Source organism: Citrus clementina, unplaced genomic scaffold, assembly GCF_000493195.1.
Source record: "Citrus clementina cultivar Clemenules unplaced genomic scaffold, Citrus_clementina_v1.0 scaffold_5, whole genome shotgun sequence".
NCBI classification, from domain to species: domain Eukaryota; kingdom Viridiplantae; phylum Streptophyta; class Magnoliopsida; order Sapindales; family Rutaceae; genus Citrus; species Citrus x clementina.
In genome coordinates, this window is record NW_006262201.1 from 39947268 (window position 1) to 39974531 (window position 27264).

A 27264-nucleotide genomic window follows, 5' to 3' on the forward strand; every position below is an offset into this window, starting at 1 on the left:
TCTTATGATCAACAGAATATCCAAGGTAAAAATTTAGAACCAGATACCTGTACTTCATCAGACGAAGATCCTCCACCACGGGCGCAAAGTTCTGCCTGCAAAAACTCTAGTTGTTGACGCATCTTCAGCATCTCAGTGGACATGGGATCTCTGTTGACCTATTTAAGACAATTCAAAACCAGAAATAAAAAAAATCATAAATGCATGAAAAAGATTGTGCCTTTACACAAGTGTAAAGAGAATGAAATCAACAATTTTCTGTTGAACTTACAACAGGCTTATTTTGTATATTTCGAGCACGATTTGCATATTTTAGAGTGTTGAGGGTTTCCTCAGCATTAATATCAGCAGGACTAATGCAGGCTGTAGAAGGTAAAATTGTATTGATATAAGAAATAACATTAAGATCACCAATCAAATGTCAGAGATTGCCAATGAAAAACCAGGGTAAGAAGGAACTAGAATATATGATTAAAGATAAAGGATTTACAGAGATCAAACTTGAGGATAAATAAGTTACCTATCATAACAGTTCTGCTGTTACCACCAAGTGAATCCTGCCAAAATACCTGAACTTAGTCTAAATATATAAATAGAAAAGGATGAAAATATTTATAATAAAAAACACAATAACAATTAAGAAAAACATCATCATAGACTCTCCTAAAGAGTTTCTGAAAATCACATCTCATTTCAACCCATTATTTCCACAATCAACTGGCCGGCTAATACCAGATTACGTATGAAATGCTTAGGGAGAAAAATTCCTATCAATAGTTCAATCTTTCTGGACCATACTTCTTTATACTATCAAACTAGACTAGATAATTTACCCCTTGCATCAGACGCATCAAGTTACCTGCAAAAGCCTAGTAAGTTTACTGTCCCGATAAGGCACATGTACGCCTTCTTTGCGCTTTTTATCATCACCAAGAGCGCTGATAACGTTACCAAGTGCAAGAAGGCCCCTGTTAATATGAACTCCTGTTTAAAAGTAAATGCTCTGTTATCATGTTTTGACCAAAAGCACAGTATGATTCTACTTATGAGTAATCTCCACCAACCTTCCTTGAAACGCAAACCATCAGAACCAGTTCTTTTGGCCCTCTCTGATCCAGCAAGATCTACCAAATGCAACTTGGCACATAGATATTCTTCATTCATACTCTCATTAGGACTGCTGTCTCCCAGAGAAACTGGACTAAGCTTACGCATTTGCTCTAGGGTGATGGTGAAGATGGCATGTGAACGACTGTATGAACACATACCAAAAATATACACATGTTAACAAATCTGATAATACCTCTCAAAAAATTAAAAAATCTGATAGCTACTGTAGATTTTACAGTCATTATAGAGATGCAATGTTTTTCAAACCAGCATGTTACACAAATACAATATTCAAAAGGTTTATTTGGGAAACTTTTTTTTTTATGGAGAGAAATCTTTGTATGATCCCAGTATGTCCAAAAATACTGAACTCATATTTGGAAAGGTACATGACAAATTTGGAAAGATAAAGATCTTTTTCCATATGATGGAAGGATATTGTCAAATAGCAGTTATAGATGAAATTACCTAAACTTAAATGTAACTGATCAAAACAGAGTAGTAAAGATTTACCTTGATTGATTGTTCATGTTTGTACTCCCAGTTGCCCTGCTCAATGATCCTTGCTCTAAACAGGCCGCCATTTCTTTTAGTGAGCTAACACTAACTTCAGTGGATCCAGCCAACGTAATAACACCATTTGATGTTTCTCGGATTTGTATTGGAGGTTTCCCGGGTACAGTTACTTTTCCTGCGTGTCCATTTGCAGTATCTGGTTTGTTCAAACAAGGGGGATCTAGCAAATCCCGTACTTCTTCTTTTAGAATCTTTTGACAACACAGGATTTTTTGGTTAGATATTTACCACAACAATGCATTATACTAGAAACATATAATATTTTAGAAAATACCCAATTATGTAAACAACTCTTCAAACCATGACTTCAGCAGTACATAGTTTGATAGGGAAATTCAGCTCAACAAAGATCGAAAGTTTCATTCAGTAAAACAGGATGCCAAAAAAATATATGGTAGCTAGAGATTAGAATTACTGTGACTATGTTGCATAACTGAACAGAATGTACACAACAAGGAATCTCAAATTGAAATAGTTGAGAAAATGATTTAAAACAAAGAAGCTACATGATGAATATAATAGACATCTTTATCTCATATCTGGTTTGTTCAAACAAGTGGGTGTAGCAAATCTCGTAATTCTTCTTTTAGGATCTCTGACACAGGATTTTAGTTAGATATTTATCACAATAATGCATTATATTGGAAACACATAATATTTCAGAAAATACCCGATTGTGACAAAAATTCTTCAAACCGGAGCTTCAGTGGTACATTGTTTGATAGGGAAACTCAACTCAACAAAGATTGAAAGTCTCATTAAAACAGGATGCCAGAAAAACATAAGGTAGCTAGAAATTAGAACTACGGTGACTATGATGCATAAGTGAATCAAATGTACACAACAAGGAATATCGAATCTAACTAGTTAGAAAATGATTTAAAACAATGAAGCTACATGATGAATATGATAGACACCTTTTGATCTCATATGACTTCATGACAAGCAACAAATACTAGATAAATATATCCTGTTTAGTACTTTAACAAAATTTATCAAATTTTCTCTTGCAGGGATTTTTCTGTGTTGCGAGGAGGAACATAGATTTTCAGTCATATGACTGATGTTTGTACTGAACTTGATAAATTTTTAAGAGAACAATGCTGAGGCTCATATATAGAAGATGGCACCACAGAGTGTAACTGATGGATATACGAAGAAGAAGAAAGGCATCAACAAACCTCAATGAAGGAAACATGCAATTGGAATTCGGTTTGATCCTTTAGAGTTTCGATTTTGCTGAACAGAACATTCATAACTAGAGGAATTATTCCCGTTTGGTATCCATCTTTGAAGCCAGTTCCCATTGTATATGTTTTTCCAGATCCTGTCTGTAACATATTGAAACGTTAACTGAAAGAAAGATGATTACTCAAGCATACATTGCTTCAATTGAGCAGCTTTTTCCACGGAACATAATCTTTACCTGACCATAAGCGAGGACAGTTGCATTATACCCTTGAAACAAACCATCAACAAGTGGAGCAATACATTCATCGAACATGGCAGATGAAGGAGAACCAGTGCTCCCATATACATGATCAAAAGTAAAGGAGTGTGTCCCAATTTGTACCTGCAGCATAGTAAAAACCAGCATCAGAAAACACACACGCAAGCACATATAGACACAAACATTCACAAAATTGCAAGCACTGCAATTCATATCTTATAACTACTGAAACTCTAGAAACCTGTTAAACTTAATTCACAAGTGGAAATTCTGTTACTCAGTATGAAACGGAAGGAATATTTATGAGACAGCTTAAGTGCTAAAATGGTGTACCATGTTTGGCCCTTTCATACACAAAGTACCATAGATATTAATCATATTTACATAGAAATACTTCAAAATATGAGAATAGAGACGGGGACAAGCTGGGTGATTCCAGAAAGTTGCAGAAGCTTTAGCTTGATCTTATAGTAAACAACAAAAATGCATATGTAATTCAGACTAATAATATACCGATTGCCAATATGAAATGTAGCAGACGCAGTGAACAGGCTACAAAAGAAATAGCAAGAAGACTTACGGCACTGTTCAATTTAATTAATTTTTTTTCCTTATCTCCTGAAACTTAATTAGCTGAGGACCACTATGGGGAAAAGCTGGATACTCGTAATTTACACCAATGAGCTTAGGGACAGGCTTTGCAGAAGAGAGTAAATGGACCAGTCTGATTATTCTAACGTTTTTCGATAAAAGCAAACAAAGGCCATGGCAAGGAATTTCCTGAATTGCATCATAACAAACAACAAGCGCAGCCATTGCCTCTGATTGGAACTTATGAAACTAATCCAATCAGCGGAAGTAACTAGTGATGACTAAATTCTCTCATCCAAGTCAAAAATGCAAGACTCTCAAAATTCTCACAAGACTGTTCAGCCCCTTAAGATCCAGATCTTCATAACATTTTTAACAGTGAATTCACGCACGCTGAACATTCACGTTCTTACTACTGTAGTGTTTCCACTTTCCTGCAGTATCCATACCTGAGGCTTCCCGGGAACGACAGCGACACAATCCTTACAACCTTGTGCACGTTCGTCACCAATGAGCGGTCTTACGTGCACAGCAACCTTCACGCAACAATCCTCTCCACCGCCAGTTTCCATATGAAGCAGCTACGGATTAATTCGAGACACTTTTCAGAAACGGCAAGAACAGAGAGAACGAGCGTTATTATTGTGTCTGAAAGATCAATCAGTCTCAGCTATAAAACCGTTGTCATTGTCTCAGAATTTGGAGAATTTCGGACAAAGAAAGTGATGAAGCTAATAAGGGAGCAAGATATGAAAACTAAGAGTTAAGTTTCAGACAATGTGTTAGAGAGAGAGAGTATGTGTAGGAAAAAAAATGGTAAAAGATTAGATACACAGAGAGAGAGAGAAGGGTAGTTGGGGAATTAGAGGATGGAGAACAAAGAGGGGTACAAGTAGCAACCGAACAGTTTAACTACAAAGACAACAACCACTATCATTTTCCTTAGGCTTCACTGCATCACAACAGCTTTCACGGTTGTGTGTGCGCAAAAGTTAAACTTTCATGACACTCTTTCCCATTTTGCCCTTCTCCTCACACAACGGCTCTCACCTTCCTTCCTTCATGGCGTCGTCCCCCACTTTCCCGGATCACTTTTACGGTTTTACCCTCCCTCTTCCACGTATAATACAAGAATACAAATCATGATTGTCCCCACAATACAGTAGAAAAAAGAGGAGATGGCACAGCACACAAGCCACGTGACATGGAATCATATACCGATTTCTTTGAGAAGTTTTGGGCACGAGCAGACTAAAGAGGACTCCGTGTACAACTAAATTTTTCTTTGCATGTGCAGTGCATGTACGGGATTTGCTCTATGATTGAGAAGAAAGTGAACCGTCCTTAAATTATGTACAATTTTATTAGAACATACACTAGCTTAAAAATAATAAATGCGAAACAAATGAATATTAATTTTCATTACCTAACTGCCAAGGTCTTGATTTAAAAAACAAATTAAAAAAATAATAATAGTAGCGTTGTCAATGAGTTTTGGTATTTGATGGGAAGAAGAAAGTGATGTGGGGGAAGGTGGTGCTGGCAATGGTAGAGGAAGAGAAGTAAAGGAAAGGGTGGGGTGGGAGAGAGAGAGAGACCCACACAATGGACATAGCCAGCTGGTGGTCTCCCATCCTCACATGGCCTTTTAGTGTCTGTAGACCTGACTGGACCCCACTTTAAAAACTTGGTCAGACCGAAACTGGTCCCCATGTTTTTACTGATTTTGAAGCAGTTCATAAATTCATCTTTGGTCTTTTGCAACTTGAAGGATCATCTTCCTGTGTCATGCCAACGCACCCGGCTTATCCTGTGGATACAAACCAAATTATATCATGACCTACGACCATTTTCTGTTTTCTGACCTTAGATTTTAATTATCATTAAAGCCTTTTCGAAATCTCTCTCTCTCTTTATGTTTTAAAGGAGCTAGCTAGATCAGATCAGATCAGTGAGCGAGTCCCTTGCATAATTGCACCAAATGTACTTTTGTGGCTCAGGAAAACACATGCGGTGCACGAGCCGATCAGTGTAATGGAACAATTTGTGCTTAGTGTTGAGCATTCATGGGGTCGTTTAATAGGGGTTAAAGCAGACCCTGGAAGTAGATAAACCTGACCTTCGGTGATGATAAACATAGGGCTGAGCACGTTTTGGCCGGCATTGGACCAGCGTATCTGTTACATGAAACTGTCAGATAAATAGTTTTGACAGCGATGTTGAGGATTTTAGGATTGCATTTTAAGCAGGCTAAATTGGTTTTGCAAGCATCATCACGGGGTCAAATCACATGATTTTTACTGTGATTTTTTGTATTCACAGAAATGCATAAACGATAAAATAAGGTTTTAGAAGGTTTGATAAGATTTCCCTACCACATAATGGAGCGTGCCTCACCTTTTTAAGTGGGCCTTAGCTGAAACATCTTGTTCTTGTCATTATAATATTTCCATTCTGGGAGAGCGTAACCAACTAATATTGCAAATTTTGAAAAAGAATAGAGAGTATCTAAATCTTGACAATTATTTCCCATCTCTCAGGTGCTGTGCAAATGTGGACGTATTTCCTAATTAACCCGTTAAAAGGTCTAATAACGTACAAGTGACTTTGCCATGTTGGCGGGTGGGTAAAATTTTACCATTCCTCTGCCTTTCGTAGCCTTTTTCTTTGCTGCGGTAGACTGCAAGTTAAGCAAGCCGCTGGGGAAACCAATCCAATTGGCTTCTGCAGTAATCTATCCAGTTGCGTGCTTCATTCACAAGAAAGAATTGCGAGGGCAAGAAAATGATGGAAAGAAAAAAAAAAAAAAAAGTTGATGCAAAGATCCTAATCTGAAGTTTCGTTTCACGACCTAACTCTCCATTCATTGGATTTTTCATTTTTCCCAATTCGGCCGTTAGTTTGGATGCACACCAAGCAACCACAGAGACCCCACTTAATGACTTGCGCTGGTTCATCAGCTTTGTCCAGACATTGTATTTTGCAATTTTAACCTATAATATAAGAAGAATTACGATGATACTTCTTGTATAGCAAAAGGGATTAATTCTGTCACACGGTTCTTCTAATACTACGTATGCGCTCTTCAAGTTGTCTTGTTGTCAATCCCCCGACGGAAACCCAACACTGCGTTATCACTGGATCATGAGAACAGTACAAGTATGCAACAACGTGACTGGGGGAAAATTAAGTCCATAGCTTTTTTAGTTTACTAATTAAATTTCAGAGACCAGTTGCTACTTCTGCAGAAGTGCGTTCTTTATTCTACCCCCAGTGTCACCCGACTTTTTTCGTTATGTGGAGCTTAGCATCACATGCTCCTACCTGCTTTACATCACACTATGATTCTCATTTCTCAGTCCTTACTTTTTTATCCCAGACGCCCTCTTTCTGTCCCCTCTCATTCTATCACAGCCCCATAAGCAGCTCTTTTTTATTTACGTGAATAATTTTTAATACCGTTATTAAACTAAGTTTGGAGTGCATATCTTAATGTCCAATCCCATTGTTCTGAGTAGCACTCATTTTTAAGCACATTTAACATAATCTTAAAGGGTTTCATCCATAGAGGAGATATGATTCCACATAGGCATAATGATCACCGTGGCCCTTTTGTCAACCCAAAGCCAATATACAATCTAATGGTGCTTTATTTTTAGTTTTTCTTCTCCATCATACATTGTCTTGGATATAAACTGCAATATCGCAGCGAAAGCTCAAGCTTTTCCCCCTCTTATACAGAACCTTTAAGTTATTAAGCTTAAAAAGCATTTGATTTTGAAGAGTGTGGAGACATAGCATGTGCAATATTGCTAGAATTCATTATGCGCATGCTTCATTGCGTGGATAGGCATACATCTAGCTGTGGGGCAGGCTCCTCTCATGAAATGGAAATACTTTTTCTGTTGCTACTTGTATCTAGTGATATTCATTCATCCAAATCGAATGTGTTGATGAATGTTAACGTGGATAATCTTCGGCCACATAACAAGTCTTCCAACAATTTCATGGCCATGCTATATCATTCATTCAATCATTGTTCTGATTAACATTTTAAGGTCAATGATATTTGGCAATTCTGGGTTCGTTTAGGGTCATATTGCTTCCTTGTGAGGATTAGAAGAGCACACTAGCACTTGCTTCCGTAGAAGTCACTTATTTTAGGGGAGATTTGAATTTGAAAGTTGTCTTCACAAATCCATATCTTCTCTTTGTTTAGTTAACCCCTCCTCATATGAACCAAAAAGCATAGACCTCAAATCACATTTTGGAAATGTCGATTATGTAGTGTAACATTTTTACGAGTTTACAGTTTAAACGCTTGAAGAGGGAGAGGAGTTTGGAAATTGAAAGAGATTCCAATGTGACCTCGGGCTCATTTTCAACTGTTGAAAGGAAGGGTATTGTTACACATTTCAAAATTTATCCCCAAAAAAAAAAAATCCTTCCCAAATGAGTGATTTATTGTGCTTACATTATTTACAAGCGATGCCCAAGTTGGAACAAGTTTGATGTTTCCAACTTTCCATTACTCGCTGCAGAGAGTCTTGTCTTTTATCTGGTTTATGCGTTCAGATCTTGTACCAGGCTGAGCCCTTTTTGGGCTCCAACAAACTCTAGGGCCATTTTTTACTTTAAAAGCCCAACAAACTCAAACTTCAACAGACATACGTGTGTGTGTGCGTGTGTATATATATATTGAAATGAAAATTTCGAAAAAGGAGACCGAAATAAAAAATCATACTAGTGCATTGTTTTACACTTTCACTTTAACTCAACACCAAGTGAGTGGGCTCAAACACTCTCCGCTCCTCAGATATAAATAGAGAGAGAGAGAGAGGGGTGTCATAAAATTCAATTAAAAATTTCTCGGTAAGGACTACTGTATTAATAAATAAGTTTCAAGTTTGTACTAAAAAGGTTGTAATACACAAATATGAATCATGGAAGAAACAAAGTAAAATTAAGGGTTGGTTATTCAAATCCACCAAATTCTTCTTTATACCCATTTTAAAAAATATTTTATTATTAAAAATAAAATTTTAAAATTACTATTCACTAATCTATTATGAATGAATTGATGAGAATTTATGAAATTGAGAAGAAAATTAAAATAAATAATTAATTAAGTAATTTTTAAAAAAAATTATGAGTGAGACTATTTGAACCCACTGATTTCCTTCCTACATCTTTTTTCTAATTAAGAATTTTATTATTTAAATAATTTTTAATAAAATTACTTAATTAACCGTTTCCTTTTTTTCTCATCTCAATTTCATTAATTCTCATTAATTCATTCGGATATTTTTTTTTAACTGTAAATAATTAATTAATATCACAAACTAAGATAAACAAAAGCAACATTTAAATTGAATATCAACAATTTCTTATTACCCATAAAATTAATAAATATCAAGAAATTATTTTTTACTAAACATAAAAGTTGATGAATATAAAGAAAAAAATTCTTATATGCAGAAAGCATAAAATAAAGATCACGATCTTATAAGAAATACCAAAAAATAAATTATAAAATAGTAAAATTGAGTGTTTAATGTACAGAATGTAAGAATAGAGACAATATATAATAGTAAAGTAGGATGAAAAATATTAATGAAGAAACAATTTGAAAATTTGAGATTTTTAAATTTTAATAATAAATTTATTTTTTAAAACAGATATAGGAAAAAAAACTTGGTAGGTTCAATTAATTTCACTTAAAAATTATTTATATAATAAAATTCATAATTAAATAGCGTAGGGAGGAAATTGGTGAGTTAGCCCCAGCCTAAAAATGATTGGTCAATGGTCCGTGATGGCAAGCATTTAGAAAAAGAAAAATTCCCTTATGTTATGTCGGTGCAGAGAATTAAAAAAAGTCGAAAAAAGAAAGTAAAATAATAAATAAATGGCTAAAAGGACGAAGCATATCTTCGTCTTCGAGTCGGCGTCGTGAAATATAGAAGCATGGAAGTTGCGTAAGCTTCAATCTTCCGTTTAAGAATATCAGAAGTCAACATCCCGGGCAGCAAGCACGTACACGGTACTCGGTACTCGGTACTCATAAGCTTGTTTCTTCTGCAAACAAACATTGATTAATACAGTTAGTTATACAAGCGATCATAATTCAAACGTAAGAGTCATCATGTCGGGTGGTGGTATTGCTCGCGGCCGTCTTACAGAGGAGCGAAAAGCCTGGCGCAAGAATCATCCCCACGTATTTGATAATTTTTTTTAAAAAATTTTTCCTTTTTGTCGTTTTAACCGCTCGCTATTTTCAGTTCTGTGTCTCTCCATTTTATTTGCACAAATGTTGTGAGGTTTGATTTCCTGTTATAGGGTTTTGTGGCCAAGCCTGAAACCAAAGATGGTTCCGTGAATTTGATGATCTGGGAGTGTATCATTCCTGGCAAGACTGGGGTTAGTCTTTCTTTTACTGAGAGAATGAAAGTTGTGATTTTTTTTTTTTGGGGGGGGCGGATGGGGGGCGCCTTTGTATAAAGTTTTGATCTCGAAGTTTAAACCTTTGAATGATTCAAGGTACTGTGTATTAGTTAGGGCTTAGAATTAAAAGTTGTTATATTTTTCATATATTCTTCAATTATCTGTCAATGTGAGGCTATCAATGATGTTTTTTAATTGTATTACCTTTTATACAGCATTGTCTGATCTCTGCCCTTCGGGGATTACTGTACAGTTTTGTAGTTCTTATCAATTTTATTCCCCTGTTTCTTGTCCCGCGGCTCTTTTCAAGATGCCCAGTAATTTGGAAGATGTAGTCTCAGTTTAAATTTGCTGGATGCTCCAAATTCCAGTCTTGTCTAAATGTCCCATCAACTAAAAGATCGATATTGTTGATTACGTTTTTGAGATGCAAACAATATCAGATGATTAGTTTAACAGACAGAGTGGAGATACTGGTGCCATTTGCTTGTCCACTATTGAATCTCCAATTTAAGACAATTTTATGGTGATTTACAATTTTATTTTTTTTCCCCCACTGAAAAAAAAAAAGAGGCAGGGCTTAGCTTTAAGTTTTCAGGGATGTGTATGGTTACTTTCTTGTTAGTACCCATAGTGATTACAATGAGATGTTACTGCCTCATTTGAATAGTACCATCCTTCTTAATCTTGCAGACTGATTGGGAAGGTGGCTACTTTCCTCTTACTCTCTACTTCAGCGAAGACTATCCCAGCAAACCCCCAAAGTGTAAGTTTCCTCAAGGTTTCTTTCATCCTAATGTCTACCCTTCTGGAACAGTATGCCTGTCAATCCTCAATGAGGACAATGTAAGTACTTCTTGCCGCTTTGTCATATACTTCCAAATTATGTATGGTAGTGGATTAGCTAAAATTTCTAGTTTGGATGACATGATGGCTTTCTTCTAGGGGTGGAGACCTGCCATTACTGTGAAGCAAATTTTAGTGGGCATTCAGGATTTGCTGGATCAACCCAATCCTGCTGATCCTGCACAAACTGATGGATACCAGCTTTTCATCCAGGTGCTTTATTGGTTCATATAAACTCTCAGTTTTAAGTTTACTGTAGTTTCCATTCTTAGTATTAAAGAATGCGGCCTTTTCCTTAAGCAATATGGCTTGACATGAACAGGATCCTGCCGAGTACAAGAGAAGGGTGCGACAGCAGGCCAAGCAATATCCACCTGTTCTATAATGCAAGCTTGCTTAAATGGATATGAGTAACTCATTTGTTACCTCACATGGTTTATGTCTATCATTATTTACTACAGTAAACTCAGTTACAAGTGCACCAACTTTGGTGTTGAACATGGTTATAATATGCTACCTGTATCATTTGTGAAGGGTGCTTTTATTGGCTGTCTTGTTTTCTTCTTGTTCTGTTGACCGTTTGGCAACTTTTAAGGGTGTTACAAATTATGCTGGTAGTTATGGATATTGCAAATTATGCTGATTGTAATGAAGTTATGTGTTGGCTTTTCAATTAAGTATACAAAGATGGAGTAGGTGATATAGTTGCTAATACATAATTATGAAATTTTTTGGCATTTAAGACTATACAGTTCTTTTCTGGATACAGGTACCTCAATGATTAGCGGGTGGTATTGCTGTGTTGTAAGTTGCTTAAATAATTTGTTGCTTATTTGATGTGCTTGGTTGATACGGGGTACTTGCAATTGCAGTAAAATCTGAGTGGGTTGGGATTAGCAAGGTGAATGTGTGAAAATACTGGGAACGACATGTAAAAGCTGATGATAGAAAGTGGCGTCAGCAAATGTATAAGTGTGGAAAGTGAGTTTGGGTGAGAACCTGAGAAAATGATGATGGTATGTGATGCCACTGGGAGGAGGATTCTGGTGGATCAGCTGAGGGTGACAACCTGAGAAAATGATGGTAGTATATGCTGCTACTTCTGCTTTGACAAAACAACAATTGAGTTGATTTCTAGTACTTGTAGATATGAAGGTTGACACTTGTATATGCGTATATGTTTTTTTTCAATACAGTGGGTTATTTCTTGATATCTGATTTCCACCTCTTCTGTGTTTCAAGGCTTTGCCCTTGGTGGCATTTGAGAAATTGCTGGTAAAATTTGATAGCCTGTGGTAATATCAAAGGTTTATAACTTCGCATGATACAATTAACAGTTAAAAATGCCATTTTGTCCATCCATTTGTGCCTTTGGAGATCCTATGTTCCTTGTACAACTGCCTTCTTTGCCATTTCCTTCAGATGGTTTTGCATTTTTCCCCATCTGTACTGATATATCACTGTTCTCATGACTGCATATGTGCCTTCTTGATCTTACCTTTCTTAATTTGAGGTGACTCCTCAGTTTCCAACATCTACCTAATGTTTGGTGCCTATTGGTACCCCGAATCTAGGCCCTTCACTTACCAGCTTTTCATTGTGGAACTAGCCTAGCTAATATGACCTTCGGAAGTCAGGCACTCACCCTTGGAAGTATGGAGTTGCAGTCCCACTGCCAAACACCATCTAATCAAGTGGATGTTCAAGTATCAAAACTTGTGGCGCCCATCTATTACTGTCATCTATGGTTAGTCTGTTCTACCATCCTTGTAGTCACCTTTTTGATGGTCTTTTAGCACTTTTCATCTGACAATAAATGAATGGTCTGATTCTTAAAATGCGCTGGTTATATTTGTGGAGTGAAATACTGAAATATGCTGAATATATTTAGCCGGGAGCCCCTTCGTTACGTTAATCGTAACGTACATTCACACACAGCAACAGTACTCATGGTGGGATTTGCTACTGTTGCTGTGTGTGGCGTATGTTACTATCAACGTACCGTAGCACTGGCCATATTTAGCCTTCCAAATGAGATCCATTATTTATTTATTTATTGTGCGGGGACATATGATTGAAGAAGTCAATTTATGGCGTTTTGTTTTATATGCTGACGAAGAATTGGATGGCAGTTTATTAAGTTCTGTTTCGCATAGTCCTATAACCAACTGAAGAGAGTAGAATTTAATTAGCATAAGCTAGAGGAAATTAGGAAAGCCTTGAAAATAGACACGATATTAAAAAATTGTCATTTCACTGGCACCCGAGGATTCGCTCACAGCCTTCTCAATCATCTGCTTTACCACAATTAAACTCCTCCTCTATCCATTGAGTCCATGTCTTAGCCCCAACCTCCATCCACTCCTAATCTTAGCACCCGAGTAACCAACCTCTGGATATAAAATTGCTTACCCGAGATTGGCCGAGTCATTATTGGCAGCATTCTTAGTATAGCTTCAGCTTCAAATGTCAGCTAGTCAGCTATATATGAAAACTCAAGTGGGGAGACGGAACCTGTAATTTCTCCGACAATTTAAAGAATCTTCCGTCGAACCAAGAGAAAATTTAATAGCGTGGAATTTTGTGAACTTATTGTTTTCACGTGTCACAATTTGGTTCATATATCAAATAAGATCAGACCAAGCGGTGACTAAATAAGAAGAGACCAAGCATGGAATGAAAGTTGCAAACTCGAAGAGCTTAGACAAAAAATTTTAATAAATTGAAAGCCAAAACATATAATTTTCAAATAGTTGAGCTAAAGTGTAATTTGAACCCTCATTGTGGATTTTTTTGTTTCCGCCGGGGGGGGGGGGGGGGTGATGGTCGGAGAAAAAAAGAAAAAACTTGTTATCGGCAAAAATTTTTTAATTTTTTATGGCTCTTACTACACTAGAGTTTGATTTTGATGTAATATGACTCGTATCATACCTAAAAAATCTTGTTCTCCCTGTCCACAGAGCTTGACCAAACAACCCATATGAAATACTCTCGTTTTTTTAATTCTTATTCCTTTATCATGTGCGTTAGGTGTTGCAATAACGACGTTGCGTGGGCACCCATTAGCACTTGTGTCACTTGCCATAGTCTTTGACCAGTGAATAGGTGTCATGTTTCTCTTTAAGGCATTTAATCTAGAATCTGAGGTTGATTTGCTCCGTTCTCTTTCAATCATATCATCCCACAACATGTTACCAACAAACGTATTTTCAAGCATCTTATTTTGACCTTCAACGCATCCCAACAAATATTTGACGCCACACTCTGTTTTTATTTCTTTATTAATTTCTCATTTTAATTGTCAACCAATGCCTATTTTTTTCAGTATGCTGAGCAAATTGTCTTCTCTTTTTATCGAAGGATCAAACCATCTTATCCTGAGTATGGAGCTGTAATTTTATCTATCAATGTGGGGCATTAGACAATCTTTAACACTTTTAGTAGTTAGAGCATTTGTTTAATTTAGCTATTTGGCAGATTATCCCCCAAAGTGTTTGATAACTCTTGCAACTTAACTTTGGCAAGATAATTGATTATTTTTCACAATTATTTACTGAAAATGAGCTCTAAAAATGAAAGTTACTTGACAGCTAATATTTTTTTACCAAACACTTGTCCCTTGATAGCAATCCAGAACTTTCATTTCACAACACCTTGGTAACAAACAAAAGGAGCCTCAACTTTCCAATGAATCAACATGTAAGTGTTTTATTTATTTATTTCCAATAAAGGAGCGTACATTGAACATTTGAACTCGACTGAGAAAAAGCATATCAAGGATCAATAGATTGGACAACTTGAATGAAACATCGGTATTAAATATGTACAAAGGAATGAATTCTTGAGAAGGCAAAAGTATACAAGACACCAAGTTAGAAGAGCAAAAATATACACCCTCTAGTCCTCTAACTATTTGCAGCGTCTGTTTCTGTCATGTAAGTTTCGAAGTACAAAGTAGTCGTCGAGAGTCCGATGTAGAAATCCATGGCGCTCGCACAATAAACACATGACTCAAAACGGAAGAAAAAAAATAATAACAATAAAACAACACAACTTGCATTGGTGAAAATTTGTTTGTGATCGACCCTTTAATCTCCTAGCTACAACACTGTGTTTGGTGATCGTCCAGAACTCTCCAATACAATTTCAAATAAATCAGCCTCAGACTCCTCATCAAATTCCTCTGTTCGATTATTAGCACCAGTGTTGTGACCGCCTTTGGTTGAGGATCGGTTAAGCCATTGAGAGTCAATTCTTCCCATAGAGAAGAGCTCTTTGCTGTCCTCATAGCCCAGTGCTGCAGCAGGTGGGTTTACAAGAGGGCCAATGAAGCACGGGTTTGATGTTCTTTGTGCATTTGCTGGTGCATATGTGAAAGCACTTTGTCCAAAATTGACAAGTATCAAAACATCAATATTTGCCGCTATAGTTGGATAGAGGGGAGTTTCAAATTCCTCAGATTTGCAATTGATCACGTGCACCAGCTCTGAATCTACTGTGAAGAACACTTTCTTTTGCCTCGGATCAAACCCACAACCAATCACCCTTTCTGTTCTTCCCCATTCTGCTTTCTCGGATTCAAAAACAAGCTTAATCCCTGAAAGAAAAAGAAATCATATGATTGATCTTCAAAAAGAATTTTTATTATTTTATTTATCCATTTTGTTCTTTTGTGGCCACCACATAGAAGTCACTCAAGCACTAAGAATGCTAAAGTAGTCACTTCACCACTAAGAATGCTGAAATAAAACTGTTTAAAAATTGAGTTCTACAGATAATATAGCAATAGTTTATGACCCCTAACTAAAAATTGGGTCAACAGCTTCATACCTACTTTAACATACATTGAAGACAGGCTAAATAAAAGGATCTTTGCAAATAATAAATCTCTATTATAAGCCATGACCATGTCATTTAGTGGGCCTTTTATCATTATCTTTCACCAATATTGGGACCTTTTAGGTGGAAGAGATTTATTCATTAGTGGGATGCTACTGCTCGCTGGTACAGTGAATAATATCGTAACTGTTGTATATGTTGTAACTCTAGCCTTGGAAATTAAAAATATATTAATAAATAAGGAAAAAGATGAAAGATTTTACCGTCCAGATAGACAGAACCATCAGAATTGAATCCGATTGATCCCGGATAACTTCCGGGGAGTCTCAAAGGAAGGGAGCCACCGGGAGTGAGCCCCAAAGACAACATTACAACTTCGCCCTTGCCATCATCTTTAGCAGCAGCAAGCTTCAATTCTTCAACCTTGTTCACACTATGACTGCTTGTAACATGGACTAGAGATTCGGAATTCGCATTTGCATAAGAATTTTCTTGGATGAGTTTAGTCTTCTCGCCTTCTCTAGTCTTTCCAACTGATTGAGATTGACCATCATCGCGAGCATACAGAATGGTAATTTCAAAATAGGCCTCTTGAGGAAAAGCAGAGCTGCCCAGAGGCGGCCCAGGCAAAGGCAGAGCTGTTCTAATAACGGCAGCAGCAGACATACAAGGGCTGCTTGTATTAACCTTCTTTAGTCCTGAATTGAGCCTAATCTTTTGCATAAAATCTGCTGATCCTTGGCACACGTCCCAGCTTATATCCGCTTGAGTTTCTCTTCCGTAATCACCAACCGCGCATATTCCTAATAGGCTTGATCTAGTGGACGGAGATGACATGTAGGTCGTGAAACCAAATCTAGACCATCCATTTTCGACAGCATCTGTCACAAGTTCCGGATGATCAGCCCAGTTGAACAATGGTTTGGCTGAAACTCCACGTCGGAAAACGTAGTAATTCCCTCTCCTCTTGCTATCTAAATCAAGATGATTATGCGGACTCGGACCGTTCTGTTGATGAAGCTGCTGCGGAATCCGAGTTTGAAGACTCTCGGGGGTTGTTTGGTTCGCGTCAACAAAATCCTTGCGGTGTCTGTTGCAACACCATCGCCAAATAAACACGATCAAAAGCATTATAAGAACTCCTGCGGAAAACGCCACGAGTATAACATGAAGCATCTCGTATTTTATGTGGGATTCGGAGAATAGTTCTGTAAGGAAATGGGGCAAGAATATGGAGAGGCATCCAATTAAGAAGAAACAGAGGACAGGTCACAGGCCGACGCAGGCGTGGACTAGGACTGATTCAAGAAAGACAGGAGAGCAAAATATTGTGCAAGCTAAAGCAGTAAACCCAAAAAAATAAAAAATAACGTGGAGTTAATGTATTAATTTAATTAATTCTAAACCGAAAATATTTCCCACTTAAAAAAATAACGCGTTCGTCGATTCATTAAAGCCTGTGTTTGTTTATGCAGCTATGCAGTCATAAGCACTTCTAGAAGGGCCACGTGGGCAAATACTTATGGTGGGCTGTCACACTTTTCTGAATTGACTTGTCTGACAAATAGAATTTATGGAGGAGACAACATGGAGATTGGTTAAAAGGTAACGTGAATGAAACAAAGGAACATCAACTTATTGTAGTACGAGTTTGGGAAGTTTTTTGTCTGACTAACACAGTAAACAGTTAATCCTAAAAATGTTGTGACCTCTGCTAATTAACAGTGGTGTTGTCTATCTAATGATTCAATTCTGTTTAAACGATAAAAGAAAGCAATGAACACCGATCCCCGGCGAAAAAGTTCATTAAATTTGGGTAATTGAAAATAATTTGTTTGATTTGCCTTCCTTTCCATGACTCCACTTGTACATTCCATATAGAAATTTTGTCTCATTTGGATTTTGGGCGACAGCAAAGGCTAACTGTGCCTAGATACATCGGAGGGGGCACGCGCCTAGTTTTGCCAAAACCAATTTGGGGTGCATGTGGGGAAAAGTAGACGTGGGGACTTCAATTCTTGTGTTATAGCCTTTCTTTAATTCATTTATTTATTTATTTATTTTACTTTTTGTATGGTATCCTTTGGTTTGCATTTAGAGGCATCTTGGTTTTATTTATTTGATTGTAAACCTTTTATGCCATCAAAATTTGGTTACAGATAGAATGAGTTCTATCTTCTGTATGGAATATTTCTGCTCGCTGCAGAGGTAAGTTGATTATGTACGGGAGCTAAAAGATGAAAGATTCTGTTTTATAGCATCTGGGCAATGGCTTAAAACTCAAATTTTATTGTGAGCAATAACTTCACAAGAGAAACCCCACCATATATTGTACATACTTGGTTTGCCTAAGTCATTATCATTCATCCCCTGAATCGATTGGAAAACATGAGAGCAATCATCAGAATAGTTTATAATTATCCTGTTTCGTAGTAGTTGATGAAAGGTGAATATAATAATTCTGAGGATAATTGCCATAATTCAAGGAGACATCATTAAAGGGAAATAAGAAAGTTAAAAAGACACTTGATTTGCAAAACCCTTAAAATTCTATGAAAAAGAGATCTTATAGGGCTTTGCTAAGTTGAAAATAAGAAGCAAATTTTGCTTGCGCTTAGAAAAGGTAGAAGGATCCTTGTTTTTGCCAATTTTTTTGCAATAAGAAATTGAGTGACGAGACATATCACTCAAGACTATTAGTGAAGTCAATTAACAAAAGGGTTTTTTAATTTTGTCCTTCTATTTCCCTCTCAGACTGGCATTGATAGACGTCTTTCTCTTTTTATAAAGGAAAAAATGAGAAAGTGAAAGAATGGCCAAAAAGAAGAAAAGTTAGCATGACGATCATAACCTGCAACAAATAGCTTTTTTTTTTTCTTCCCGGGGAGTGTGGGGAGAAATTAATACGGGCACGGGGACAAAACCATTTAAGTAGGAGCCCATTCATTTCACTTGTCTCTCTTGTTGCGGACAAGACTTCTCACAAGTAATGATTGGCTATAGAGTTGCTTAATTCTACTGGCATGCTAATCTGGGACTTGTGAAAATGAAAATTACATTTGACATATTTCCAGACGTTGGAATTGCATCAGCGCAGAGTATCAAGTATCGGTTCGTGCGTGTTGTAACAGTGGATGAGGATATTCCCACAATCCCACTGGTATGGTGGATGTCACAGGAGCTTTATGAAAAATGAATTATAAAAGTCCCCTGCTGCAAAAATTAAGATTCTAATGATCAGATTTTTTAAGCTATCAGAAATTAAATTGGAAACCGAATCTACAAGCTGAAAATTTCGACATCGGAGACAACCTCAATTGAGTTAAGATGAAGGAAAAGCAGATAAAATAAAATTCAACTCACTTAAACACTGGTTTCATGAATGTACAAAGTCTTCTAACAGAGCATGAATTGTCAAAAAGTCTTCTATATGAATGTACAGTGCTCACTTGTCCTCAAGTGTGTGATTTTTGAGAAATGGCAAGCAACCCCATTGTCTTCTTTGCCATCATATTCAATTATTCATCTTGATAACACACTTCTGTGTCTTGAAACTTTCCATCCATCTCTCTCAAAGCTTTTCAATAGTACAGTTAAATGCCATATTGGGTACTGGTTTCGAATTCTCAACTTGAGATAGTAGGCCCAAAAGACACATGTCTAAGCCCATGTTAGACAATGGCAGGTCCATTAAGATCGGATAAGACCCCCCAACAATCTATCTCGGTATCTCCTCTCTGATTAAATTCAATTCGCGTCTTAATAGCAAACAAGAACAAAGAAATGAAAAAATGAAGTGGCTCTGCAGCTCGCTCGACGCACGCTCTCTGAAACCCCTGGTTCGTTATAACAAAAGTGACTTCCATTTCTCCCAATCCCTTGTACTTGAGAAACTCCCCACTCATTTCAACACCAAACTCGCGCTCAAACCCTCGAAGTGTTGCATCAAAACCAGCTCAGCGTCGGCGTCCATTGATATCGACATGGTGAGAAACAAGCAAGGAATCTACACGCAAAAACAGAACAACAAAGTGGTGGTTCTGTGGGACCTCGATAACAAACCCCCGCGGGGCCCGCCTTACGACGCCGCCATGTCGCTGAGACGAGTGGCGGAGAGGTTCGGGGAAGTCACGGACATCTCGGCTTACGCCAACCGGCATGCGTTCATTCACCTGCCTCAGTGGGTCATCCAGGAACGCCGCGAGCGCAAGCAATTCGACATTCTCGAGCGCAGAGGAGTGGCGGTTCCAAATGATCCGTACATTTGCGGGGTGTGCGGACGCAAGTGTAAAACCAATCTTGATCTGAAGAAACACTTTAAGCAGTTACATGAACGCGAGCGGCAAAAGAAGCTGAATCGGATGAAATCCTTGAAGGGTAAAAAGAGGCAGAAGTACAAAGAGAGGTATATAAGTGGGAATGACAAGTATAACGAAGCTGCCCGGAGTTTGTTGAAGCCTAAAGTTGGTTACGGATTGGGCTCGGAGTTGAGGAGAGCGGGGGTGTTTGTTAAGACTGTTAGGGATAAACCACAGGCAGCTGATTGGGCGTTGAAGAGACAAATGCAGCATTCCATGAGTAGCGGGGTTGATTGGATGTTTTTGGTGTCGGATGATAATGATTTTAAGGAGATGTTGAGGAAAGCGAGAGACGCCAATTTAGGGACGGTTGTTGTAGGGGATTCTAATAGAGGATTGGGGCAACATGCCGATTTGTGGGTGCCCTGGATTGAGGTGGAGAATGGGGAGTTAACTGAGAGGGATTTGGTGCCTAGGACGAGGAGGACCACAACTGAGGACTTTGAGAGGGATGGTCTTGGTTTATTTTCACTTACTGAGTTTGACGGGGTAGTTGGTTTCGAGGATGAGACTGATTTGGATAGTGTGGTTAATGAACTTGTTGCTGAAAGAACCGAGTTTGGTGGTGTAAGGATTTCAATGTTTTCTGAAGGGGAAGAGGAAGAGGATTATTGGGTGACTGAGGAGGCAGGCGGAGATTATTTGTTGGAGGGTGGGGAATTGGAAGAGCAAGATAGTTACTTTTGATATAAGCAAGTGTGCTTGGTTATAGAAGGCTTCTTATTGTTTTGGTTTCGTTTCGTTCTCTAACCTGGGATTAGTTTTCAAACTAAGATCGATTATGCATTGAGAACACGGTTGGGGAAGTGAATTTTTCTTGTTGATAGTTTGGTTTCTCTTGAGGTTGGATAATTATGAATGATTTTATCCATTTGATGGTCCAAATCATTGTGCAATCATGAACAGGTCGGTTTTGCTATCAAACTCTGAAAGTTGATGCTTTTTAGTCTTGAGACACACAATGGGTAGATAATCTCCTCATGTTTCCTCTTTTAGTGTATAGTATTCCTATATTTAATTTGCAGTTGCTACTGATGGGAATATTACAACACTGTGATTCATCCGTCTGCGTTGCTGTTTCAACTGTCCTCATAGTAAATGCTTTAACATGCCATCTGATTGTACTTAACTAGATTAAAACTTTATTGGTGGTATAAGACAGCTCTTTAGTTCTTCTCCAAACTTTTGTCTTATAATCCTATCTATGTCGAAGAAACTTATGGCATTCTAAAGTTTATATATTTGCACAAATTTTACCATTGTAGTTTCCCTCAGAGTTTGTGCATATCTAGGTTAATTGGCTGGAATGCATTTTACCTTGATTGAAAACCTGTTCATATCATTGTCGTCTATTTGTTGTTGTACATGCTTTTGGTTTTCAACGTTGTGGCTTTTTGAGAAAACGTGAAAATGTTTTAACGGTCCTATTAACCAGTATCTCAGGGTGATTCTTGGTGTGTCAAGGTGCAGTGGATAAATACAACTAAGTTTATGGCAAGTTCTAAAGATTTAGAAGAGCAAGACATGAGAAGCAATGACAAGATTAGGAACCATCTGTATTCTGATTCAAGATGGATTTAATTATTTATTTAAAAATAAAATAAATTGTTTCTTGAGAGTACCATGGTGTGTTGCTGCTACCTGCTCTGAGAACGGTGGAGTTTAGCATTAACTGTGATTCTGGTATCTGCAATAAGACCATCATTAAGGATTTGATATATTATTCTGCTCAGTAACCTATGAGCAGTGGGAAACTAACTTATGCCGAACTAAGAATTATCCAATAATATGACTTTGGGTTAGCTTAAAGTTAGGGCTTGAAGACATCAGCACACCTATAAGTTTGATTTTTAAAATAAAAAAATGTAGGTTCTAGTGTTGGTTGTCATGATAATATCGACATCTTACCTTGACTTTGTATAAGAGGTATTCAACAGTTCTGTAACTTTAATATCTTTGTGAAACATGAGATGACAGTAATTTTATGCTAATTGAGTTCTTTGGTTTAGTGGTGGTGGAGTACAAAACTACATTGTTTAGTGAGGTGTTTATTCCGATGACAGAATTAGTAGCTCTTGTGAACTTATCCGGGGTAATAATTGTTGATTAATTACTCTGACTACTCTACCTAGTTTTTCCTCTTAAGAGTACAAAATTAAGTGGAGGAGGAATTCAAATAGAGAAAGAAATATACTGCTTATGATGGAACAATTGAAGAAAAATCATTGGCCAATAGCATTTGGATATCTATTGTACGTTAAGTCATTTGTCTGAATTTTCATGTACTTGATTCCCCCCCCCCCCCAAGCAAAAAAAAAAAGAGAAAATTCAGTGTCAAAAACTGTTGTATTTTTCTTCTAGATTGTTCATTAATCTACGTATTACATTTGGCTTGTGCTGCAAATGCTGTGTGAAACTTCTACTGTCTTCAAAGAAGTGTTAGTCGGCAGGTTTTGGGGTGGCTGAATCCTCCTTCAGTTCCATGGATTCATGGTCCCTGGCCAGCAGAGGTCCTTTTCAGTCTAGTGGAGTTTAGTGATTCTGATTGACAATTTGGAGGTAAGGTTCAATGACTTGAATCTTAGCTTAGATCTTTACCCATAGGCAGGAACTGCCGCCACTGCGTACTTCGTTTGGCTACTTGAAACAGTGAGTTTCATCACATCATGTTGTATCACTGGATGTCTTGCTGTGACATCAATGGAGAAGTGGAGAAATGATATAATGACAGCAGTTCCTGTGTATCTAGGAGAGAAATTTGTGTATGATAACTACTGTGGGTAATGATGACGAATTTTTGAAGTGGACCATCTGAGGGAAAGACTAGTTTGTTCAGCTTTAATGCGATAACCCAGTATTTTGTTACAATTTTCATGATATTTGAAAATTTTATAATGTTGGAGAACGTGTAGGGTGCGTTTGGAATTAAAATGCAGTAGTTTTTAAGTTAAAATTATTATAAAAAAAATTATAATTATAAAATAAAAATTAATAATATATAGTAAATTTAAATTTTAAATAATAATTTTGATAAAATTATTAAAGATGTAATAAATTTTTTATTTTATAAATAAAAAATTATATTAACATAATTTTTAGCAGTTAGTGTTTATTAAATATTTTACTGTTATAATTTTTAAGTTGCGGCTGTTCAACTTCAATTACAAAAGCACCTTCAAACATGTAACTAAATGTCTAAATCTATGAGGAAAAAAAAAAAACCGTGTGATGCGATAAATTGATTGTAATAATATCATCATGTGTTTGGGTTGTTCTTACCAGCAGCAGGTGTTTATTTTGTCAAAAACATGGCGGGCGTAAGATTACGACTTTTATTCGGAACGAGTACGGCACTTTTTATATTGGGCAGAAATAAAGTGAAGCCGTAATTGTCAAATTTTATGCACAATATTTTTTCTTGCGTTTTGTTTTTTTTTTTTTTTTAATAAGCCACTTAGGATTAATAAAATCGTAGAAAATGGTATTATTTAGATTTTAAAATTTCAGATGAGCTGAAGAATCCAATCCAAAGTTGAAAAGCCTCAGCGGCTGCGGCAAACGATAGCGCCGCTAAAAATTGTACGCCGACCCAGAATCTTGCACTAGATTTACAAGCGAGAGAGTTGAGATTGAGGCTGGAATTTGTCCCATTAAGATTAAGTTCAAGTTGCGAAGCAGAACCCCTGGGAAGTAGGAAACCTGCGTAAACTTCTACCTGGAGTGAGTGAGTGAGTGAGAGAGAGAGAGATTAATATTTATATATATACATTAAATTTTGTTAACTGTTGTCGGTATTATATTGTATTATTGCCGACTGAATCTCCAAGTTGGCCAGTTGATCATACTGTTGATCAAACTTACTATTCAAAATTATAATAATCATCGCAATCCTTTTGTTTTATTTTTCGGTTTGGAGGGAGCAGGGGTGCTCTCAGAATGCACCGTTCTTTTCATTCACTAATCAATCAATTATTTGTCCACATGATATGATACCATTGTAGTTCACTTCCTTACTTTATGTATTATTGCAAGAACTAAACTCAAAGAAAAATAAATATATAAATTTTAGTACTAACTACATCGCATTAAAATATGTCTTTTTATTCTTTAAATAAAAAATATCTCTTATTTAAAAAATTAGTCAGATATTATCTATCCAATTTTATTTTTGTTTATTCTATCACAATTACGCTTTCAAAAAAAAATATATATATTGGTGCCGTTCTTAACAATGACTCACGACTTCAAAAATTCTAAAAGAAGTGATTCAAAGTAATTGATCGTGGGGGATTTTGTATTCAAGCTTTTCCAAGAGGCTAAAGTCAATAATTATCAAGCTTTAATTTTAATAATTATGTCAATTATCAAACCGATCCCCACTACGAATTAGACACATATTCAAAATGATGTTCGTGGCGGAGGCACTAACAATTGTTGAATTGAATGGTACATGTGGTGCCACTCAAAAGTTTACAATTAATCAGGTGATTAAGAAAGTCGGATGATTAAGAAAGAGAACCAAATGGAAAAAAAAAAAAAATACGAAGTAATCAGGATTCTAATAATTGCAAAATTTGCTATTTCCAGTCCACTACATGGTAAGGTGATTGCGTGGACGGAAAGAAAGTCACACTCAAAACCCCCCATCCATTCATCCACCACCGACCCACCTCTCTCTTACCTCACCCTAACTTTGGTTCCACTTGTCAACAAACCAAACTCATCGCTATCAATCTCGTCCATCCAAACAAATCAAACTAAATCAACTAACCATTATCCTATTTCTTAAGTTTGACAGACCAAACCCAGGATTTTAAAAAAAAGAAAAAAAAAAACAGTCTTCTTATTAAAAATAAAAGACGTTAATTAATTCTCCTTTCGTTGGCGTACTTGGACGTGTTACCATCTACGTCGGCACTCACATGCCCTCCAGCCGCTGTGTCTGTTCGTATCAAAACATTGTGCTACAAAAACTCCTTTTTTTTTAAAAAAAAAAACTCTATATATATATATTTACACGGGTATATATATCTACCATAAAACAACGCTGTTTTATTTTTTGTTATGGTGATTACCCACCTCCAACCCTTATGTGAAAGAATTTTACTCTCAAGATTTGTATTACTAATCTGCTTCATTACTCTGATTTTATGATATAATATTATCCAAAATTTGAGATGGTCAATTAAAGTATGTACTAAACAACCTTTGTATGGATAGAAATTTCCCATAAGAGCATAATAGTTTTGAATTATTAATTTTAAATTTTTATTATGTTACATAATTATATAACATACATGATTATGTAAGCGTCGTTGAATTTTTATTCAATAATTATGAAAATAACGTGATTTTATTATTTAATATTTCTACAATCATTGAATGAAAATTTAACAACTGTTATATAGCTATACATGTTACATGTAACATAACAATCTCTCATTTTATGATTTGGAGCAGCTGATGGATTGTGTCGGCCAAATTTGGATTTATCTTAAAGGAAGATCAACGTGGCGGCGTGCACAGACGACAGACAAGCTAGCAGCCAAGTGGGAAACTAATGCTTCTTCGCCTCTTTTCCTTCTTTTTTCTATATAATTTAATTTAATTATATGTATATAATAAGCATCCTCACAGCTATATCATGTATCATATGAATTCACATATATAAGTGACTTGTACAGCATCTGCGGCAATAAAAGTGGAGTCGCCTTAATTATTTTTGGGTTGGGCATCGGTATGTGTCCCTCAGAACTCACAACAAGAAGAAAACTTTGATTAATTATCTACGAAAACGACATGGAAGGAGGCGGGTGCTGCAGCACTTCGACTTCAACGAAAAGCCCAGAGAAGCGGAAGCCAAGGCAGCAGCGGCAACACCAACAGCAGCAGGAAAAGCCGTACAAGGGGATAAGGATGAGGAAGTGGGGGAAGTGGGTCGCTGAAATTAGAGAGCCTAACAAGAGATCCAGAATCTGGCTTGGTTCTTACACCACGCCTATAGCCGCCGCACGTGCCTACGACACGGCCGTCTTCTATCTCCGGGGCCCTTCCGCTCGTCTTAACTTCCCCGAATTGATTTTCCAAGAAGACGATCTTCGAGACGTTTCTGCCGCTTCAATACGCAAGAAAGCTACCGAAGTTGGCGCTAAGGTCGACGCTTTACAAGCTGCTCTCCATGCTGCTAATTCAGAATCTGAATCCAATTCCAATTCCAATTTCAATTCTATTCGATTGTCCGAGAAGCCTGATTTAAACAAGTTTCCAGAGAGTTCTGATGAAGATTGATAACACAAAATACTTGCAAGCTCACAATTACCTACCCTAGCCTTTCCACGATTACGTACTGTTTTATTCCCATCATCAGTTTCAACTTTGAAAACGTACGGAATCACAAGGATTCTGTTTCATATATTTATATTATATATAGGTCGATCTTCTTAATTAGTATGTAACACGTACGACTGTTATTTATTTAGTTGATTAATTAGTTATGGTCTTAATTTTTGAGTTAACTTAATTGTTCGTTTTTCGTGTTTTTCCTTTTTTCTAAAGAAAAATTTGTTTATGAATGAACATGTAATCAAGCCTGGGAAAATTATTGAATGAAATAGGAGGAGGGAACTGAGATGAATGATCAAGAATTTTGTATTGGTCTTACTCATAGTTTTGTTTTGGCTGCCAAACCGGGAAAAAGAAAGAAAAAGATTGTAGATACAAAGATAAGGCTAGCAATAGTGACGTTGCTTATGAGCCCCTATGACTTGCGCTGTGGCCTGTGCTGATCCTCACTCCTGATGATCGATAAGCCTAAATTGTCACCCTCGCGAATATGGTGGGAGCTTACGTGAACGGTCGCTTCCTGGAGGTTGATGGGTGATCAAATGTGGGCGGTGAGTGTTTATTCTGTTTATTCATTTAGTTTTCAATTAATTATATCAAAGTATATATATATATATGGTTATTTTTATCAGTTTTGCTAGTCAAAATATTTAAGCAAGGATTCTTCACCTGTTATCTGTTTGGGGGCCGACTATGTAAAACATGTTA

General features: G+C 36.8%; 5 protein-coding genes across 8 annotated transcripts in view; 3 read left to right on the forward strand and 2 right to left on the reverse strand.

Annotated features, from left to right (window-relative positions):
- LOC18041025 (kinesin-like protein KIN-4A) overlaps positions 1-4737 on the reverse strand; it is an 11590-nt gene extending 6853 nt beyond the window's left edge. Inside the window, exons 1-9 of one of the 2 annotated variants that reach the window (XM_024183265.1) lie at positions 4177-4737; positions 3113-3259; positions 2868-3017; positions 1624-1877; positions 1065-1252; positions 860-984; positions 521-557; positions 272-363; positions 48-158 (exon numbers count right to left, since the gene is read on the reverse strand). In XM_024183265.1, coding sequence (XP_024039033.1) covers positions 48-158; positions 272-363; positions 521-557; positions 860-984; positions 1065-1252; positions 1624-1877; positions 2868-3017; positions 3113-3259; positions 4177-4299 — 1227 coding nt within the window. In that variant the 5' untranslated portion in view covers positions 4300-4737. Of the gene's footprint in view, positions 1-47; positions 159-271; positions 364-520; positions 558-859; positions 985-1064; positions 1253-1623; positions 1878-2867; positions 3018-3112; positions 3260-3649; positions 3681-4176 lie in introns of those variants that run through there. The other variant, XM_006434655.2, reaches the window with a different exon arrangement.
- Positions 4738-9596: 4859 nt separating this feature from the next.
- On the forward strand, positions 9597-12254 carry LOC18040334 (SUMO-conjugating enzyme SCE1). 2 transcript variants are annotated; one of them, XM_006434657.2, is made up of 5 exons: positions 9597-9944; positions 10067-10147; positions 10865-11017; positions 11117-11230; positions 11340-12254. In XM_006434657.2, exons 1-5 carry the CDS (start codon positions 9873-9875, stop codon positions 11400-11402), a joined length of 483 nt encoding a protein of 160 aa, XP_006434720.1. In that variant the 5' UTR covers positions 9597-9872; the 3' UTR covers positions 11403-12254. The 2 variants fall into 2 exon arrangements, with proteins under 2 accessions (XP_006434720.1, XP_024039998.1); XM_024184230.1 differs by having other exon boundaries at positions 11890-12254.
- Positions 12255-14814: 2560 nt separating this feature from the next.
- On the reverse strand, positions 14815-17220 carry LOC18040307. The gene is made up of 2 exons (XM_006434660.2): positions 16120-17220; positions 14815-15614 (listed from the first exon to the last, which is right to left on the reverse strand). Exons 1-2 carry the CDS (start codon positions 17030-17032, stop codon positions 15118-15120), a joined length of 1410 nt encoding a protein of 469 aa, XP_006434723.1. The 5' UTR covers positions 17033-17220; the 3' UTR covers positions 14815-15117.
- A 2375-nt stretch (positions 17221-19595) lies between these two features.
- On the forward strand, positions 19596-22476 carry LOC18041158. Of its 2 annotated transcripts, none has more exons than XM_006434661.2 (2): positions 19596-21120; positions 21650-22476. In XM_006434661.2, exon 1 carries the CDS (start codon positions 19648-19650, stop codon positions 20899-20901), a length of 1254 nt encoding a protein of 417 aa, XP_006434724.1. In that variant the 5' UTR covers positions 19596-19647; the 3' UTR covers positions 20902-21120; positions 21650-22476. The 2 variants fall into 2 exon arrangements, with proteins under 2 accessions (XP_006434724.1, XP_024040192.1); XM_024184424.1 differs by having other exon boundaries at positions 21658-21679.
- Positions 22477-25841: 3365 nt separating this feature from the next.
- LOC18041159 (ethylene-responsive transcription factor RAP2-1) lies at positions 25842-26704 on the forward strand. Its single transcript, XM_006434662.2, has one exon. The coding sequence runs from the start codon at positions 26014-26016 to the stop codon at positions 26500-26502; it is 489 nt and encodes a 162-aa protein (XP_006434725.1). The 5' UTR covers positions 25842-26013; the 3' UTR covers positions 26503-26704.
- The last annotated feature ends 560 nt before the right edge of the window (positions 26705-27264 follow it).

What these genes read in the sequence shown, in the direction of transcription:
- LOC18040334 (XM_006434657.2), top strand. Translation starts at nt 9,873, where the DNA reads ATGTCGGGTGGTGGTATTGCTCGCGGCCGTCTTACAGAGGAGCGAAAA. An exon ending in TCATTCCTGGCAAGACTGGG is followed by an intron (nt 10,148 to 10,864) that starts GTTAGTCTTTCT and finishes TTAATCTTGCAG; the next exon opens with ACTGATTGGGAAGGTGGCTA. An exon ending in GATACCAGCTTTTCATCCAG is followed by an intron (nt 11,231 to 11,339) that starts GTGCTTTATTGG and finishes TGACATGAACAG; the next exon opens with GATCCTGCCGAGTACAAGAG.
- LOC18040307 (XM_006434660.2), bottom strand. Translation starts at nt 17,032, where the DNA reads ATGCTTCATGTTATACTCGTGGCGTTTTCCGCAGGAGTTCTTATAATG. An exon ending in TGGTTCTGTCTATCTGGACG is followed by an intron (nt 15,615 to 16,119) that starts GTAAAATCTTTC and finishes TTTTTCTTTCAG; the next exon opens with GGATTAAGCTTGTTTTTGAA.
- LOC18041158 (XM_006434661.2), top strand. Translation starts at nt 19,648, where the DNA reads ATGAAGTGGCTCTGCAGCTCGCTCGACGCACGCTCTCTGAAACCCCTG.
- LOC18041159 (XM_006434662.2), top strand. Translation starts at nt 26,014, where the DNA reads ATGGAAGGAGGCGGGTGCTGCAGCACTTCGACTTCAACGAAAAGCCCA.